At 38.0% G+C, this 20,026-nt stretch overlaps 1 protein-coding gene and 1 long non-coding RNA gene across 7 annotated transcripts in view; one reads left to right on the plus strand and one right to left on the minus strand.

Annotated features, from left to right (window-relative positions):
- Window positions 1-19,629, plus strand: part of FERMT2 (FERM domain containing kindlin 2) — a 74,818-nt gene extending 55,189 nt beyond the window's left edge. For 3 of the 5 annotated variants that reach the window (XM_083349971.1, XM_083349970.1, XM_083349973.1), the window contains 8 exons: window positions 494-543; window positions 2,975-3,099; window positions 5,228-5,334; window positions 7,191-7,412; window positions 13,305-13,325; window positions 15,641-15,765; window positions 16,529-16,670; window positions 17,944-19,629. In XM_083349971.1, the coding sequence (XP_083206097.1) occupies window positions 494-543; window positions 2,975-3,099; window positions 5,228-5,334; window positions 7,191-7,412; window positions 13,305-13,325; window positions 15,641-15,765; window positions 16,529-16,670; window positions 17,944-18,117 (966 nt within the window). In that variant the 3' untranslated portion in view covers window positions 18,118-19,629. The remainder of the gene's footprint in view (window positions 1-493; window positions 544-2,974; window positions 3,100-5,227; window positions 5,335-7,190; window positions 7,413-13,304; window positions 13,326-15,640; window positions 15,766-16,528; window positions 16,671-17,943) is intronic. The other 2 variants (XM_083349972.1, XM_083349974.1) reach the window with 1 other exon arrangement.
- On the minus strand, window positions 7,289-13,185 carry LOC310632658. Of its 2 annotated transcripts, none has more exons than XR_014490894.1 (3): window positions 13,064-13,185; window positions 9,744-9,878; window positions 7,289-7,388 (listed from the first exon to the last, which is right to left on the minus strand). It is a non-coding gene; the product is annotated as an uncharacterized lncRNA (long non-coding RNA). The 2 variants fall into 2 exon arrangements; XR_014490895.1 differs by lacking the exon at window positions 7,289-7,388 and adding an exon at window positions 7,497-7,606.
- Window positions 19,630-20,026: the final 397 nt, after the last annotated feature.

Consider the following 20,026-nt stretch of genomic DNA (forward strand, 5'->3'; position numbering starts at 1 on the left):
TTAATGACTGATTCCACATTATAAACAATCTTACACATAGCTCACCACAGCATGATAATGTTGCTGTTTCATCTCTTGAAGTAATGGTGGTGGCTGTGATTCTTTATCCACATCTTAAAATGCACCTCAGAATCTTGAACACAGATTCTCTGTGCAGAAATGATGATCAAAACCTAGATAGTAAAAACGAAGGTCAGCCATAGAAGAAAGTTGAGGAATCTTTCTTCCATCTTTAAACTGGTTTAGAAAAACAAATGCTTTATCTTTTCCAGATAATATGATTTTCTAAAAATCTAGATTTATTCCTATAATTCTTTTTAATTAAGTCTTCTTCCTCCTCAATGAAGAACATTGCTTTTTTTGTGATGGAACTGTGTATCCATTTAATCAGCTAAATCAGTGCTTCCAAATTGTTTGTTTCTCAGCATTCTCTTTCAAGAACCAATTTCAGAACCTGGCAGATAAAATATAACAGCAGCTGTCTTATTTGCAGGGTGACATCACTTCCATCCCGGAGCTAGCAGACTACATTAAAGTGTTCAAGTAAGTACTAAAAATCTAAAAAACTGGAAGAAACAGCACAAATCAATAAGCTTTATAACAAATAAACAGGTTATAATAAATGCATGTCTCTTAGTGTTTAGAGCAGGGGTAGGCAACCTTGGCTCTTTTATGACTCGTGGACTTCAACTCCCAGAATTCCTGAGCCAGCTATACTCAGGAATTCTGGGAGTTGAAGTCCACGAGTCATAAAAGAGCCAAGGTTGCCTACCCCTGCTCTAGAACAAGATTCCTCAATCTTGACGACTTTAAAATGTGTGGCTAGAGAGTTCTGGGAATTGAAGTCCACACATCCTAAAATTCCCAAGTTGAAAAACACTGATTTAGGTTCATAATCACTTTCATTTTGAAACTTGGAGCATGCTTTCTTAGTATTTTTTTAGACACTTTAAAATTTTACCAGTCCTTTCTAGAGTTTTTCTTAAATTGCAGGGCTTAATCTGAAAATATATGAAGCCCGAAGAGTAACTGTGCTGCTCTATAATGTCTAGACTTAACCTCTGCATGTTGATTTAATTTATATTGTTAGGAATTTTACTTCAGGTAATCAAATAACTGGAAAATATAAAAATGCAATCATTTGTGATTTACCTGATTCCTGCATGTCATCTCCTGATCCTTTGGTCAATAAGGAGTGAATGTGTTTTTTTTTTCAATTCCTAAAGTCAGTGGTTGGGGCTGACATTTTCTCTGTGCTGGAGAACATGCTGACTAGAATTCTATGAGTTGAAGTCCAACTCAACTTGCCAACGTTGGACACCCCTGTCTGAGAAACAGGGATGTTGCTGCATAGTTTGAATTATTATTCAAGCATCTTTCTTTTACTTCATGAGCATGTAGATAGATAATAAATAAGATTCCAGTTAATCTATTCTGTTTACACTGGCAGAAAAGACACCTTTTACAGTAGCTGTGCTGCTCTTTAGTCAGGTTTGTTTTTACTTTTAAATAAGACTTTTCATGAGGAAAAAAAATAATATTATCTTGGATCTGGACATGCAGAAACTAGAAACAGTTGTGTCTGGATTTGGGTTAATATTTTGGCAGGCTTAGCTGTCTGTTACAAATGAATACCCCCACCATACTAAGGATATGAGATGAATTTTGGAACTGGTACAAAGACATGTTGAATTTTGCAAAATGGACAGGAAGAACAGTTGAAAGGAAATAGCATAGAAAATATAGGTACTTTTGAGAAGAACTCCAAAAGAGCTTTGTCAGTCTTGTATTTGCTACTATATAGGCAATTCTTTCTCCCTTCCATTTTCTTTAAGTGGGGAAGATAGACTTGCTCTCCCATGTGTTAGTAGGTGGTACTTCCTTTTGATAACTCCATTACATAATCTATCACTTCTTAGAGCTGCAGTTTTAAGATAGATCTTATTTTAAGGCACTTTGAATGTTGGGCTTGAGTAATGATTTGATTTCTAATTGCTTAATGATGTGGCAAATTGTCCTCTGTACTTAACTTATCTCAGTGGACTTTTGTAGAGATGATTCCTCTGTACCAAAGAGCTTGTGTTAGTTGTGAAAGAGAAAGCAGCCTAAAATTCTGGTTCAGAGGAAAATCCCTGTATAAATCACATATCAAGGCACAAAATAAGTCTATTTTTCTTACAAACAATTACATTTTGCAAACTTCCTGTCCTCCAGAAAATATTTTCATACTGCTTTTATCTGTCAAGGATTTCCTGTACATCTGCAATAGCATTCTAGAATGCATTGGGGACACTGTTATTTTGCTAAAATGCTGCTGTTGGGGTTTGAAAGCTCAGATATTAACTCATACAAGGTGAAGAAAAATCAGCCTGTAGTATGCAAGTCAATTTTGCTGTAGCTGTGTGTTGCATAGAGAATCAATAATTGTAAGCAACCTGCGCTTTGCAGAGTCTTGTATGATATTATTGTTATTCCCATGAAGAATGTCGTCTCCTTCTTTATACAGACAGCCTCCTAATTTGATCTCAATGTTTTAACAAAATCACACCATTTTTGATAGAGTGAAATCTTAAATGGAGCAGAAGCAGTGACCCTGGGAACCTTTACCACTTAGGGCTGGTATACCACTTGTGGCCAATTTCCGTAATAAGATATACTAGCAATAATCTCTGGTGCACTTTTCACCTTGAGACTGAACTGTAATTTGCTCTATGTGGGGTTGAAGGAACCAGCTTGTATAAATCACTTTGAGCTAAATAGAGAACCTGTGAGCCTTCTTATTTTGCTAAAGACTAAGTTCCCAGCAGCATCCCCCATCTTTGACCATATTAACTGGGCAACTAAGAGTTGTGATTCAGCAGCATTCAGAAGACCACACGTTTGTGTGAGAGCAGGAGATGAGAGGCTGCTGCGAATGTACCCCCATTTCATTCAGTTATGTTATCAGTGGTAGTAATAGTCTGCTACTTTACAGGCCAAAGAAGCTAACGCTGAAGGGTTATAAGCAGTATTGGTGTACCTTCAAAGACACATCCATCTCCTGTTTCAAAAGTAAAGAAGAATCTAACGGGACCCCAGCTCATCAGATGAATTTGAGAGGTAACAGAACAAATGCAGTTTTGGTGATCTTTTCATCTCTCCACGATTGAGCTGTAGTTTAAATTTGCTTATTTTGACATTCCTTTGACCTTGCGATAAGATGTAAATATTTTCTTACATGGCAATACCCCAGGATGACTTTGCATCAATCACTCCCTTGCTGTAGTTTCTTCTACAAGCATAAACACCCCCCCCAAAGAGGTCTGCTGATGGTTTAATGGCAAAACTAGTTGCAGAATTCTTTGATTCAGCAAAATGTTGCCAAATTGCATAATGTCTATATTTGTTCAATGTAACATACTGTATAAAATACAAATAAAAAAGTGAGAACCAAATAAATGACTTTAGCTCAAAAATTAGGAATGTTTTATCACCCAATAGAACATCCTTTTAAAAATATATTTTCCTCCCTCTGCATTAGTGTGCTGAGCACACACACACGTGCCAACACAACTTTATTCTGATGGGGACAAGGAATTTATGCTGCATAGGACATTCCTCTGGCTACCAGCTCTGTTTGTATTCCACAATAAGCTATTCCAGTTTAATGGATTGTGCAATAGGCACTACTGACATTCGCTTTTAAAGCCTTCAAGGCAGAAACAGAAAGACTGCCAGATGACTTCAGACTATAACTATGAACTGGAGAAAAAGAAGCATGGAATACCTTTTTCGGAGCTTTTTAACAAAACTGTTGATGATGGAATTTGAAAAGAATTCTGCTGGGAGAGCTGAAATAAAGCTGAAATTGTTTCCAAGAAAATGAGTTATTTTTAAAAAAATATCATTGTCCTTTATGGAAGGTTGCATTAAAAAAAAATCTTACATCACTGTTCTGAACATTGTGTCTCCATTATCCATTAATTTCCTTTGACTGATGACCATTAAGTAGCCCTCAAAAGTGCTGTCTTACATTTGGTTTAATTTCCCAAATTTAGTAGACAAATACCTCAAGTGAAACAATAATTTTATCTTCCCATATATAGTTATCTGTGATGGGGTACTGTTTAGATTTGGCAGCTCCTGGTTCCAACAACAATTTATTATTGGTATATTAACGTTAAATAATTAATAATCAGGGCATAAAGTCTATGGAGATTCCCAATCATCCAGGCAGGGCAGGGTTGTCCCAAAGATGCTTTACCCAAAAAGTGAGAGAGACCAAAATAAGAGAGGCCTCCTCTGCCTAGACAAGCTGGCTGCTTCAAAAATGCAAGCATGGTCCTGCTATGCCAAGCTTAGACCTCTCTGGCCAGATAAGCCAGCTTCTCTTGAGAAGGAAAAATATGAATTTCAAGCTTAATGGTAATGAAGCTGACAGTTTAATAACTGGTTCTTGTGAACAGGACTAATCAGCTAGATAATATCCCTACCCAGGGATTTTGCTTGCACAAAGAATTCAAATTTCTTTGCAGGTGCTTTGGATTTCAGTGGCACACATCCACGCATATAAAGAATTTATGATCAATATAACATTTATGTAACACTTAAGACAGCAGTCAAATGAATACAGATCAGACTGATAAACACCCAGTCCTATAGCATATTTGGTATCAGGAACCTCTTTGGGGGCTCTTCAATCTGTTACAAAGCTAATGTTTCCAATCGAGAGATTTTTATGTAATTCCCATGTTACGGTGAGATTATAGAAAATCTTCCATACTGTGTTGCTTCAGAGGAGAAGAGAACAAATATCTTACGAATTTCTGAGTGCTTAGATTTTGGTGAATGTCTGTGCTGATCAAGGAAAAAAATTGATACTGTAATGGGTAAATATAGATACTGTAATGGGTAAATATAGATTTGGATTATAAAAAGTTTTCAAATGATCAATTTGGAGCAATTCATTCACTAAACATTAAGAGTCGCTTGTCAAATGGGCAGCTACATACTGTAAATTTGATTGAACAGATAAACACAAAATTGTGTATTCAGGCAATGGAGATTTGATAATGGTTTTTTAAAATTAAAACAAAGCACTAAATTAATAGCTATATTTTTTCTTAGTTAAAATGAAATGGTGGGAAAATATCCAAGTCTAAAAAGAGAAATAGCCTCAAATCTAACCATATGTGCCTTTGTCCCATCCTCATATTTATGAAATATATAACATCTTCTTTTCTTATAGGGTGTGAGGTGACTCCTGATGTCAACATATCTGGCCAGAAATTTAACATAAAGCTTCTGATTCCTGTTGCTGAAGGCATGAATGAAATTTGGCTCCGTTGTGATAATGTAAGCTTATATGAAATGCCAACCAAGTCAATTGGTTGTCGCTGATTGTACAGCAAGAACTGAAGTGTGCATCAATTATTTCCTGGGATCCAAAGATATCTGAAACTAGCCTTGTATGGAATATTATGGTTAAGAAGAATATAAGCAGGGCCAGTAATAAAATAGGTTGCTTTCCTTAATAGCAAACTCACCTTAATTCTTCTTAATATGAAGCAATTTAGGACGAAGTATCATCGGTAAGATGATGATATCCAATTGTTTACTATATCCCTGCAAAGAGATGCAGTAGCCAATCTTGTCCTAGGGCTGGAGGCTATGAGAGATTGGATGGAACAGGCTCCAACTGAACCCCAGATAGATGGAGCCACAGTTTCTGCAATCTGTTCCAGGCAGTTCAGATCTCAGCTTGAGGTAAGATGGCACCTTCTTAAAGGAGCAAGTATGCAGTCTGGATGTCCTTCTGGACTCACCATATTTTTTTCTATCAGCAGGTGAAGGCTCTAGTCACTGTTGTCTGATCTGCCAACTATGACCTTTCCTGGACACTGTAGTGACTCACAGATATATTGTTTCCTTTTTAATTTTGCCCAGCTTACCAGGACTAACTGGTACAGCAGAGTGACCTCTACATTGCAGAAGGCTGCACTGGTTGCCACTTTGCTTCCTGGCAAAATTCAAGGTGTTGATCATCATCTACAAAGTTCTTCATGGTTTAGGTTAAGGGTAGGCAACCTCGGCTCTTTTATGACTCGTGGACTTCAACTCCCAGAATTCCTGAGCCAGCCACGCTGAGGGAAAAGGGAGAGGTTTCCAAGCTGAGCCATGCTGGCTCAGGAATTCTGGGAGTTGAAGTCCACGAGTCATAAAAGAGCCAAGGTTGCCTACCCTGGGTTTAGGCCATTGTTACCTTCAAAGCCATCAGTTCCAGGTGGAATCTACCTGCCTAATACATGCAGGCTCAGACAAGTCCTGATCTCCCAGGAGGAAAGGAGAAGTGTGGCCTTTTTGGTCATGGTCATCTGCTCAAAAGCAGCTTGCCTGCAAAAGAAAGGATACCCCTTGCTTTCATTCCAAAAGGCAATTATCATTAAATGAACATTTGCATGTCATTCTTTGACCCCAATGGCCCTGATATACATACACACCCACTGAAAGTGAGAGTAAAGAAGAATTTAGATCAGCCTCCTCCAGAAGGTCATGTTGGAGAATACGTAATCCTGGACTCAAAGCATATAAAATTGAAAGGTGACAACCAGCATTGTATGCCATGAAAGACCCTGTGATCTATAGTAATACTCCGTGTATCCCCATGTTGTCCCCAACAAAAGTCCACAGCGGAAAGCAGAAGTAGAGGACTGGGATTACAGAGCGGACTGGTGGGGTTTGAATGTTTTTATGATTATATGGTGCAACATATTGTTTCAGTTTTGTAATGCTCTAGTAGTTTTCACTTTTTGAAAGAATATTGTGCAAAGAATACAAAATGTTCACATTGAACTGTAATTTGTGCCCATGATGCCTATGAACCATGAATTTTATCGTATGAGTCTAAGCTCATATGCATACCAAATTTGCGGTACTAATTAAAATCAAGGTTGAAAAGATGCATAAATTTGGTGTTTACATTAACTAGAATCAATATTTAAGTGCAAGAGTTTTGAAACATAATCTGAAAATACCTATATAAACAAATGAATGCTTTATCTTATAGTCACTTATATGACACATGTACTCTGTGTCTAAGATTGGGCTGTGCATCTTTTAACATGTTTGGGACTGGAGTTTCCCAGTATCCTTAGACAATAACATGACAACAGTCCATCATAACAGGTGCTACTTTTTCTTTTACACTGCAGGAAAAACAGTATGCACACTGGATGGCAGCATGTCGGCTAGCCTCCAAGGGGAAAACCATGGCAGACAGTTCATATAATTTGGAAGTCCAGAACATCTTGTCTTTTCTGAAAATGCAGCATCTGAACCCAGATCCACAAATAATTACTGAGCAGATCACAACAGACATTAATCCAGAGTGTTTGGTTTCTCCAAGATACCTGAAGAAGTATAAGAACAAGCAGGTACTCATTTGGGATTATCTTTTACTGAACCTTTTATTTGAAACTTGAATGTGCAGGGATACAGAGGCCTTGTGGATAAATGGGGGAGAACAAGTCTTATGCAGATAAAGCAAAGTCTATGTATTGAAAAGAATTTGCACTCACTTTGAAGATTCAGATCCTTCACCTGTGAATCTTTCTAGTTTTACCATTGTCTGGAAATGCAAGATGACAGCAGTAATCAAGGGTCCAAGGTTTGGTTTGTATTACAGCTGGGGACTACTGATCCATCCACCCTAGTTATCTTCTGACTATTATAATGTGATCTGCTTTGGGATACCTTTGGATATGGCTTGAAATCTTCATTTGTTATGGAATGTCTTACATTTTTGCTGGAACATAATTATACTAATTGGCTGTCAGTACATTTTGGAATTCAATTGAAAGTGTTGGTTTTGGTCTTTAAATTTTGCCCCAAATTATGTTAAGAATTTGTGAATCATTAGTGCTTTAAGATCACATTCTGAAGATATTCTCTTATTGACAAATTCCAGAACTGAACCATATCTAAGGGGATTTCTCCATTTCAGGACACTTCTGAGAAGACTTTAAAAAAAAAACAAATTTGTTAGCTCTTCGTTTTGGTAGAAACACAATTCTGGCCTTTCCTTTTGTATCCTTAAAACTTTAATTATGGTTGATTTTTAAAAAGATGCATTTTAATTTCTGAAACTATGTATTGTTTTCATATGGTAAGTCCTTTTAAAAGAGCAAGGCCTTAATAAATAGCTAGTAAATATATTAAAAGAATGAAATGAATGCTGTCAAAATGACATCATAGCTCAGAGTTTTGAGCTATGAATTCATGTTACAACCATTAAGCAATGATTATCGATTATTTCCTTGCTGTTTTAGAATTTTTATAATCCTATCGGGGTAAGAATCCTTGATGGGCTACTGTAAGTTCAGGCACTATTTACATTGATTTTTCTACTGTGGTGTTGAATAGGATCGAGTCAGGTAGAGGGCAACTCGGGACCCTGGTTGCACCTTCGGTCTGGTATTTGTTGGTTTTTAACTACCATGTTTTCCCGAAAATAAGCCCTAGCCTGATTTTGCAGACATTCTAAGAGAATCCTGGTTTGTTCTTGCTACTTCTGTTTAACACTTGTTTGTTGACTCTTGTTTGATATTTTGATTCATTTATTGAAGGAAATATTCTGTTGCTTTTTTGTTTGAACTGTAAATAAATTTGGGCTGGGTTTTTCCAGTCTAATGACTGTAAAAAGGAAAAAGGGGTTGTCCCTGACACACAAACAGGGCCAGTCGTAGGCTGGAACAGAACACCCTGAAGTAAGCGGGTGCATGGGGCAGTTCCACCCTAAAAAAAATAAGACATTCCCCGAAAATAAACCCTAATGCATTTTTTGGTGCCAAAAAAAATAGAAGACCGGGTCTTATTTTCAGGGAAACACGGTATCATCTAGTCATGGACCCATTGCTCATTGCACCCCTATTAGTTATGATGAAACAGGATGGAGCATCAGGCAAAAAAAAAGGCTTCGGGGAGCAGAGCAGCCAATTTTGTAGCAAGAAGATGCAAGCAATTTCAACTCTTTCCTGACATCTAGTAATCACCTGGAGTTTTACAATCCAAATCTGTTGTTCCTTAAACTGAAATGACTTGCTGTTACTGCTCTATCACTAAGTGATTGTCCCAAGCTGCCACTGCTTCATTTTTCTCCTGAGAGTGACCTGTTATTTGCAAGCCATAGGAAGCGGAGAGGGCCTGCTCCCTTGAATACAGAATACAGATTCTTTAACTGATGAGTAATGTTGGGATGGGAGGATGGGCTTGGAAGTTTGTCTGGAGGCCTGGAGAGTTTTATTTAACACTGTATATTTGAAAAATATTGCTTTGCTAGTATGCTTTGCATTTCCTAGTAACTCTTAGTCATATATTAAATTCAAGCTCATTAATTTGGCTGAATTTTCAATCTTAACAGAAACATAGAATGGGTTAGAAGAGTGTTTCTAAACCTCAGCAACTTTTAAGATGTATGGACTTCAATTCCCAGAATTCCCCAGCCAGCATTCTGGGGAGTTGAAGCCCATATATCTTAAAGTTGCTGAGTCTAAGAAACACTGGGCTACAAGGTATCTTGGAGATAACCTGTTCCAGTCTCTTTGGAGCAGAGGAATTCACAGCATCCCTGACAAGACCCCCATCCAGCCTCTGTTTAAAGGCCCCCAACAAAGGAGAACCCATCATCTCCTTATACAGTCTGTCCATTGTTGAATGCTTCCTACTGTTAGGAAATGCTACCTGATGTTCAACCAAAACCTACCTACTTGTAATTTATTTTTCATCCGGTCTGAAAAAATTCTGAACAATTCTGCTCTGATCCTCACAACAGTCCTCCTTTTTTGGTTCAAGCTGATTCACCAAACAATTCCATATACAGTACAAAACAGTCCTTCAGGGTTCTTTAACATGAAACACAAAATTGTCATTTGTTAGGTGACTTTCCTGTTATATTTGAAACTCCACATATGTTCCAGGTGTGAGAATTATACTTTACACAATTGGTAAATATCAGTGTTTTGGGGGCGGGGGAATCAATGAAAGGTAGTTGAAATGAAAAATCAGCAAATATATTTGACTACAGGGTTTTTTCCCTTTGCTCTTCCAAATACAGATTTGTTGATGAAATTTTAAGGAATCTTTCTTCTCCAGCACTTTCCTACTTGTGGAATAACTCATTGTGAGCAGCTTTGTTTGTATCATGGTTCAGTAGTGGAGTATCCAGTTACTTTATTTTTCACATTTTTGAATGCCCATTTGCCTCAGAGAGGGACATTAAGCACCATTAAATGACAACATCACGTGAGGCCGCACAGTCTCATCCTGAGATTATACAAGTATCTTCAGCTACAAGATTTGTCAATCTTGTAAGAGATTTGGAGAGCAGGCAGGACTTCTGAGGCCTGAAAAGGTTGTGTCAAATGTGAACTTTGATCTTGGATCAATTATTTGAAGAATAAAGTGAATAGTTCTCCTTGGGATTCTTTTTCTCCCAGACTTCTTTATGACCTGATTCGCTAACTTTCTGACTGAAGTTATTTTAAGAACAGTTACGTGTTTTATTTATGACATGAAATTCTCATATCAGTATGCAATGCAGTGCTTGCATTTTAAAAAAAGAAATGGAACCATCTGGCCAAAAGTAAAAATGTAATTAAATGTTACACCAATAGATTTAGGCATTAAAACAAAAAAAAAAACCTAGGGGAATAAGTGGGTTGGGTTTTAATTCAGCTCAGTTTGTAATAATCTTCTGAAAATAACCATGTTGTTTTCTTGAATACAATATTGCCAACAATATTGTCTTGACTACAATACATTTCATTTCTTACGTTAACTTTGTGGTCAAAATGATTTTACTGATTGTTATGGTGTGTTTGTTCCCTTACAAGGATCAATCTGATTCACATACTAAGATATGTGTTCATTACCACGGCAATTACGCAGGCACTTTTTGCGTATGTGCATGTGCGTGGGTATTTAATATGGAGTGTTTATTTACCTTTTTTAAGAAAAACCGGGAGGTTGTGCCAAGGCAGCATTATTCCTGCACAGGCACGTGGCATGGGGGCGGTGTGATGGTATGAAGGAAATTTGCTTTTGTGGAATTTGTAGAATGCAGGGAACATTCGGAAGCAGGAGACAATGTCGCTGCTCCCAGACTAACAGCCCATTGATGTAAAAACAGAGGGACCAATAAAAGATGAGCCCTTTTTATGTGCTCTGGCCTATTCTGAGCCAAGAAACCACTCTACTGTGTCTATTACAATCTGAATACAGGTAATCCTCAACCCACGATCACAAGCGAGCCCCAAATTTCTGCTGCTAAGCGAGACATTTGTTAAGTGAGTTTTGCCCTATTTTATGACCTTTCTTGCCACAGTTGTTAACTGAATCCCTGGGGTTTTTAAAGTGAATTACAAGGTCATTAAGCACTCTACTTTCCCCCCATTGGCTTGGCTTGTCGGAAGCCGGCTGGGAAGGTTACAAATGGTGATCACATGACTCTGGGACAGCGCAACAATCTTAAATACATGCCTGTTGCTAAGCACCCGAATTTTGATCACATGACTACAGTTATGCTACAACAGTTGTAAGTGTAAAAAACAGTCATAAGTAATTTTTTTCAGTGCTTAAGCGAATGATTATAAGTCAAGGACTACCTGTAACAAATATAGTGATTCTTATATAAATGTAAACTTTAACATAATTGTTTGCATTCAATTTCACTCTGATGTCCCAATTTCAATCCATTTGGGAGGTTACTGTCCATAAAGAAAGTACGTCTTTTCACAACTTTTGTTATTTACCCTCCCTCTTTTTTGGGCATAATACCACCAATATACTGTACATGGCGCTTTATATAAATGTTAACAGGCTCTGTAGCCCAGTGCTACAAAATGTTCAGCGTCTCTTCCTGCAACAGACCCTCATGGCTACTATCTGGAAATGCTTAGAGGTTGTGCTTTGATTATGATTTTTTTTTTGGTCTGAATTTTGGTTCATCCAGAAACATATGTTATATTAAATCAGGAAATAACCGATAGGAAATACAATTCAAATTTATTTTCTTCTGATTTGAGGGCAGTCCATGCATGCTATCTTATTTTTGTACTTCAATTTGAACAGTAAAGTTAACCAGGATAAGCAGTAAGAGGCTGTCAGTTTTACATGGAGAGAGACTCAGATTGTTTCACATGCTCTAGGGCAGTGGTGGTGAACCTATGGCACGCGTGCCAGGGGCAGCACTCAGAGCCCTCTCTGTGGGCACGTGCGCCACCACTGCCAGCAGCTTGCGCAGGTCCATTAGGCTGCCACCCGGAGCAGCAGCCCTACCCAACACAAAGGAGGCGAAGCAGCCAGCTAGCAAGCTCGAGTAGAAGTGGTAGAGCATGCCCACATCCAGCAAACCAAAGACCACCCCAAGCAAGGAAAGCCAGATCCCCATCGGCGCCATGCCCCCCCCAGGCCCAGCTAGGATTGTGTGCCTTCCCCCCATCTATGCTGGGCCTCCTGCCCACCACCCCACCCGCCAGAGACCCCCTGGATCTCCCCCAACCCTGCCCAGCCCCTACAGGCATCCCCCCCATGAGCAACATCGAGGTGGCCATGCCCACTCCAGCCACGCCACCCAGTCTGCCGTGACAACTGCAGCCATGCCCACCCAGTGGGCCACACCCCCGTGCCCCTCCCCGAAGGCACCACAATGCTGAGGCGGCTCTGGCACTTTGTGATAAATAAGTGGGTTTTGGGTTGTGGTTTGGGCACTCAGTCTCTAAAAGGTTCGCCATCACTGCTCTAGGGCAGCTTCCCCAATTTTGTGGCATCTAGATGTTTTAGACAACATTTCTTACCTTCAAGAACCATCATAATCACGCTGTCTGGAAATTATGAGAAATGTAGTTCAAATTGTCTGGAGCGCCATTTCTCAACCTTGGCCACTTGAAGATTGGGTGGACTTCAATTCCCAGAATTCCCCAGCCAGCCCAGCTAGCTGGGGAATTCTGGGAGTTAGAGTCTACCCATCTTCAAGTAGCCAAGGTTGAGAAACACTGGTCCCGGAGAAAATTGAGTTAGGGAAGCATACCTGGAATTAGCATCTTGCTATGCTTCTTTTTGCTTCCCCCTCCCCCACATGTTTTTCCATTTTCATATTCATTTCTTGCTACTTTTTCTCCCCATGAAAGTTTGGGGATTTTTTTTTTAAAAAAAAAATGGTTTCACTGTTGATAATTTGCACATTTTCCTTCCTTTGCTTTAATGCCATTTTTCTGATTGCTTTTTTTTTCTCTGCTTTCTTTTCTTTTCTTCGCATTTGTCCTCTGCAGCCAGGCTATATAAGAGACTTGGTAAGTGACAGTAAACCTAAAATAAACAAGCATGAAGACTTTGCTGTTTTATTAATATAACCTTGTAGAGATGCATATCAAGAGACAAAATATGTATTAAGCTCTAAGTATTTTGGAGTAATATTGGGCATAATGTTATAAATAAGACTTAATGGAATTATCTGGTTTCCTTGAACAATTCTACTAATCTTCTCTTCTGGGACAGAAGCGAGCTATGTTTTTTATGTGATGCCCCTTTTGTTTTGTTGACTTCTTGACTCAACTTCTTTCTGCACCCTGGCATAAATTTCTTCACAAATTACATTATTAACTTTAAGAAATCCTAGTGAAAGATGTGATAATGGGCATAAAATTATTAACCGTAAATAAGTGCTATCTGACAAACAAATTCTGTTCAAGTCAGCGGTAGCATAGTTCTAAGTAATCCCAGGTGAAGAACAGATTTATGGCTATCATATCCTCCTTATGTGAATCATTTACACTAATCTGGTTGGTTGAGAACAGGTAGTCAACTAAACAGAACTTTAGACAGATGGAAAGGGGCCGCTGTATTTTTATATTCTAGCTGAGCAGTTCAATGAAAAGCGGACAGTTTTCGTGCTGCAACTGTTTTAAGTTCAGAAGACCTAAAAGGAGCTAACTTTAATTTGCAGCCATTTCTATTTCTGCAATACATTGCATATATATCTCCCGTGGTTTCTTCTGTGCTTTTACCATTTTTAATCTACATTAAATTTTAAAACCTCAACCTAGGTGATGGACTCAATGAGAAATAAATAAATTATCCATTTATAGACTTTTCTTTTTAAAAAAAGAGTAAAAAAGAGTAAAAAAAAAGAGTAAAAAGAGAGAAAAATTAACACATTTGAGGTTAGGAATCAAACGTGTGCAGCCATAGTAGATTATCATGTGGTAAATGAGTGCCCATCTGTATCTCGCTTTATGGTAACCAGAGATGCAGATGGCAGGAGAGAGTTAGAATAAGAAGAGTTCTAATTAGAGAAGATGAAATCAGCCTTTTCCTACTTGGATCCAAGAAGGCAGGAGGCAGACAATGAACAAATTCCAGATTCCTCAGGACTGAAAGCCCAGTTTTGAGCAAAGCATCCAGACCCAACTTCTGTAATAATTATTGCTGGAAAGGAAGGTTCTTTGCCAGGTCATAATTGTTAGAACATTTTTTGCTATTTTTTGTAGGTGAGTGAAAACTTATTCAGTACATTAATACCCTTTTGAACAAACGAAGAGTAGAGTCAGGATGAAAATGAGATTTTTTTCTTTCTTTCTATGCATACCCACCGACCCATTTATCTATCTATCAGAACAAACATGTTCTTCCAATGCGTTTTGCATTTGTCTGGGGGCTGATGTTGACATGGTTGGCTTTTTATGGATCAGGACAGAAAGGACAAAAAGGAATGGACAGGAGGAAGAATCAAAGACTGTTTTGGCACATGCTACATTTTCAATGAACTCATAATCATGAGTTGCCCAATGTCTAATTTTCTTGGTTTGCATGATTAACCACATGCTAGATTACAGTATCTGGCTATTTGTGATTCAGAGTATGATGCAAACACAGTTATAGGGAAAAGGGAAGGGAACAGCATATGAGTACATTTGCCCAAGGTTTCTGTTTGAAACCCGAAACACATATGTGCATGCACACAGTTATTTCTTCTGAATTCAAGTGGGGACAAAATAATTTGTTTTCCTGATATTTTAAATAACATTCAGAGAGCCAAATTCTTGCCACTTTTGTTGTAAAAAGATGTGTTGTTTTCCTTGCTATAGGGAATGCATTATTTATTTTTTTAACTACCGTGCCCTTTTTGTAGTTCTAACCCTACAAATACCTGATCTTTGTAGTCTACTCTAGTATCTTTGGACGTTAAGGCCAATTCTTCACTAGAAGGAAGAGAAGCTGAACTTGCCTAATCCTGGATAGTTCTCCATCTATCCCATGAAGCCTCTTCTTCCCATTTCACATGATAGATCGATGTACTTTCTATTCCTCTGAACATCACGTTTTTAAGGAACATGAGATAAGCCCCAGCTTTAGGAATTGCACATGTAGAAGAAAATGTTCTCCAGTTAGTATTAAAATAACAGTTAACAGAATATAGAAAAGGTGTTTCACAGATTACAGTTAGGTGGGGGAGGGAGACTGATTAGTATTGAATCACCTCTTCCTCATTTCTTTTGTCTTCCTCTTGGTACTACTTTCCCTTCATTCTGCCTCCCTTCCCATTCTTTATAAATTGTATCTGAAATTCAGATCAGTTGCCTCAAGCGTTTCTGTGTCACCCTTACAGATCACTGCCCGGATCTTAGAGGCCCATCAGAATGTCGCTCAGATGAGCCTCATTGAAGCCAAAATGAGGTTTATTCAAGCTTGGCAGTCCTTACCAGAATTCGGCATTACACACTTTATTGCAAGGTCTGTGGTTACATAAATGTCCAGCCAAAATTCCATGTGTCAATGTCTGTGCTATCATTTTTTTTTTGTGGGGAATTGCTAAAGGCTGAGACTCCTTGAGTTATGACGGCTAACCCAAGAATTGAATTGAGTGCATAGGTAATGAATTTTGCACAGCAAATAAAGGGTACTTTACTACTCGAATTTGAATACAGGGGGAAAACATTACATTTTTATCTTCTTAAAAAAACTAAAAATAATTCATAAATGGCTTATTACAAGAATTACTAAAATAAAAAGCAATATAGTACATGATCTGAATAATCTTATAGAGAGCTAGTTTTCAAATGCAAACATGGCTTTCTGAGATAGCTAGTATATGCAAGATTCAAAGGTTTAAAAATTCCCCAAGTGTCTAAGCATACAGGAGCTTACTTCTTATATCTGGGCCTGACAGAAAATAGTTTTTAAAAAAACAAACATCTTGGTTTGACATACTATAAAGCGAGGATTCCTTAATACCTCTGTATGAGGCTGATTGATAAGTCCTGTTAACATTAACGCAGAAGCAAGGTAGAACTAGTTGTGTGGAAACTGAATAATAAAAGGCAAGTAGGAAGTTTGCTTAAGGCTTATCCCTGTTACAATCATGCAAGGTCTTGTGAACGCACACCCAAGGAAATAATGTCTCAGAAGGTCAATTATTCTTGAATGGCCTTATCATTTGGGGACCCTGAGTAAAACATTGCTGAAAATGTTCCTTCTAACATGCAAAAAAATGCAGGTTCCAAGGGGGTAAGAAGGAAGAACTTATTGGAATTGCCTACAACCGGCTAATAAGGATGGATGCTGGCACCAGTGATGCCATCAAGACATGGCGGTTCAGCAACATGAAGCAGTGGAATGTGAATTGGGAAATCAAAATGGTAAGCAAGACCATTCCCACCAGGTTTTCTAGGCATGCTGAAATCTGAGTTATTCTCAGTTTCAGTTAACTGAAATTTTTGGTTGAGGTTGTTTTAAGGTATGAGATTGTATTTCTTCTTTCAGGCTTTGGGTGGTGTCTTTACTTTTATTTCTTGGGTATTTGGTTTTTGTTTTTTTAATTGTTTTTGATTGTTTTTGATTTTTGTTTTTGGGGTGGAAAAAGCCAGAACAACCTCTTATCTGTTAGTAACCCCTCTTAATTATGAAGCTGACTGTGGGCCTTTGTTTCATGATTAAGAAAGAAATGGGAAGAAAAGCATAACATCCCAATCTTTCTCAACTCACAAAAAAACAGTGTTGTTCTAAGTAGAGGAAGACCTTATATCACACTCTTATGTAACATTTTGGAAATCCAGAACTTGGTAGATGGAAGAATTCATGTGACTCGCTGAAAACAGAAGTTAGTAGCTGATGATCTGATCATTTAATCAGTTTGTGTCTTGTTGAAGGATGTGGTGTTCCCTTGATAAGGAAGCTTATATAAAGCTTCTCAAAATCATAAGAAAAGATATAGTCAGGCATTTCTCTGCCTCTCAGAGAAATCGGTCTGATCCTATAATTTACAGTAGCTTGTGGAATGCAGGGGACTAAGTTCAGCTATATAACATAACAGCATTTAGCATTTCAAATGTTGAACATACCATTTAACGTATCTCACTAATGTATTAAAACAGGAGACTCAAAGAAGTGGTTGGACTTAAAAGTCGGTTTCAAAGCAAGGATTTTCTTTTTGACTGCTAGATTTCACTGGCTGCAGTTTCCTCTGCTGTTAAACTTTCTTAACTTTTATTCTTGCTCTGGTCATCAGAAGACAATAAGGTCCCCTTTCAGGTTTTACATCTCAATCTTCTGTGGACATGCCTCTTTTTATACAGCAGCACCCTCACACCCCAATTTGCCAAGGCATTCAAACTGAGCAAGCTTTGTTAGCACCCACTTTCATTCATCGTTCAGGGCCCTGATCTGATTTATATACAATGGACGTGAATTAATATTAACTGTAATTTCATAGTTCAAATGTCTTGGCAGATGTTGATAGTTCCACACACCAACCCTACTCTGCTTCCTCAAGTTAGGCAAGAACAGAATGGAATAACAGCCACAAAATTTGCTTTGAGTTTATATTTATTGTACATTTATTCTTATCTCAATCTGAGCTTAGCGAAAGTATGAAGCTTTATAAAACATTTGCTGGATTTCTTGCACTTCTAGGTGACTGTAGAATTTGCAGATGATGTCCGAGTATCTTTCATCTGCACCGAAGTGGATTGCAAAGTGGTGCATGAGTTTATCGGTGGCTACATTTTCCTGTCAACACGTGCAAAAGATCAGAACGAAAGCTTAGATGAAGAGATGTTCTACAAGCTGACCAGCGGCTGGGTGTGAGTTGGATGAGACTGCCTGTTCTACTGACATAAACTAAATGGTGATATTAATATTTAACTCAAAAGCTGTTCTTGGAAATATGCTGCTTAATCAAATTAAGCTTGAAGTGTATCTTTTCTTTTTTAATATGGAAACTTGCATTAGCAGATAATTTTTTACCTGCGCTAAATAGCGCTTCCGTTAATCTGCTACGCAAAACCAAAACACAGCTCATGCCATGCCTAAGTTTGTGCCTCTTTCCCCTCTCTCAGCAAAATGAGGGGCTGATCAGGTTAATTTCTGACAAATGTAAGCTAACCAAATCGTTTTTAAAACAAAATTAAAACTCTAAAGCCATTTAACTATTTAGATACCAGGGCCTAATCTATATGAAGTGTATTTATCATGTTTAATGCATGTTTTATGAGGTTTTATATATATATTGTAAAATTGACATTATGTGTTCTTCCTTCCTATGTTTTAAGGCAGAATTTTTGGAGTGCAATTCAGGAAGGTTTTTTTCTTTCTTTCTTTCTTTCTTTCTTTCTTTCTTTCTTTCTTTCTTTCTTTCTTTCTCTCTCTCTCTCTCTCTCTCTCTTTCTTTCTTTCTTTCTTTCTTTCTTTCTTTCTTTCCCTCCTCTCTCTTTTTCTCTCCCTCTCCCTCCCCTTCTTCCCCATACATTTTAGTGGGGTTTGTGCCTGGGCTCTCCTGCGCATCATGGTGCTTGGTGGACTGTGTCCTTTATCCCGTATGTTTTTTAACACTACATTAGCCTTTCTCATGTTGCTGTTCCTCAGATGTTCTGTACCAGAAATCCAAGCATTCTGATTTGGGTATTGGGAGTTGATGTCCAAGACATCTGGAAGCACCAACTTGAGTTCTTAAGACATAATTGGGTCTGTTACAGGAGCCTGAAGGTTTTTGTGAAAACTAGCCTGAGTGGCCTTGATAAATACTGGCAAATTTGGTTCTAAAATGTATGTTTTTCCCTTTGATAATCATTTCTGTGCTCTTTCTTGTCCTCTGTATTTTTTAACACTATATTGTATTAAAAACACCTTTAGTATTCACCAGCATAGCCACTCTTTACCTAAGATGATATGCAAAAACTTTTCATGATGATATGAAGTAAAGGTCTATGAAGTATAAGATTTTTTTGTTTTGTTTTATGTAACTAATGTAAAAAGAAAAACACAAATTTTATAAATGTGTACAGGTTTTTCTTTTAAAGCTAGCCTCACAAGCCAAAGTAGGAGGAATCGCAATAGTATCAACTATATTGGCCTTACAGTATATTTTTAATGTAAGTTAAGTTCCTGATTTTGTTACAGCTGTGCCACAAAGCCCTTAACAACAATTTACTTTGTTGCCTAAGTCTGGGGAAGGGTGTGTGTCTCACTTTAAGATTAACGATGCCCCCCAGGGATCCCCCAGCGCACCCAACACCCAAGAGATAAAATCAGTGTTGTCTTCAGTACTCCAAGACATACCGTATGTACAAATGCATTGTATTTTAAATAAAGGTTGGATCTTTTATTTAACACTTAGTCTTTGTTTTTTTGTTGCAGTCAATAAAAATTCACCAACGTATTGTTCATATGAATTCAGTTGGTATATGTGGAATGCTAGAATTGAATGTGGCATTATTAAGATATTAACTCGTGCTTGGCATAGCATTCATACACTAAAGCAGGGAAGGGTAGGAATTAGAGGCTAAGGTTGGAGGGTCACATGTTCTCTGTAGAAAGATCTAGGAGCCTCAGGAATTTCATAAGTAGTGGAGGGTTAGACTGTGAGACACAGACGCACACATTCAGACAGGTGAACTGGGGAGACATTAATGGGGAGACATTAATCTTGCTCCACTGTGGAATAATTTAACCAGGCAATGATAATCAGGATTACCATTTGTTCATTATGAATATTCAG

This window comes from Vipera ursinii, assembly GCF_947247035.1.
Source record: "Vipera ursinii genome assembly, chromosome: 1".
Classification (NCBI taxonomy): Eukaryota; Metazoa; Chordata; class Lepidosauria; order Squamata; family Viperidae; genus Vipera; species Vipera ursinii.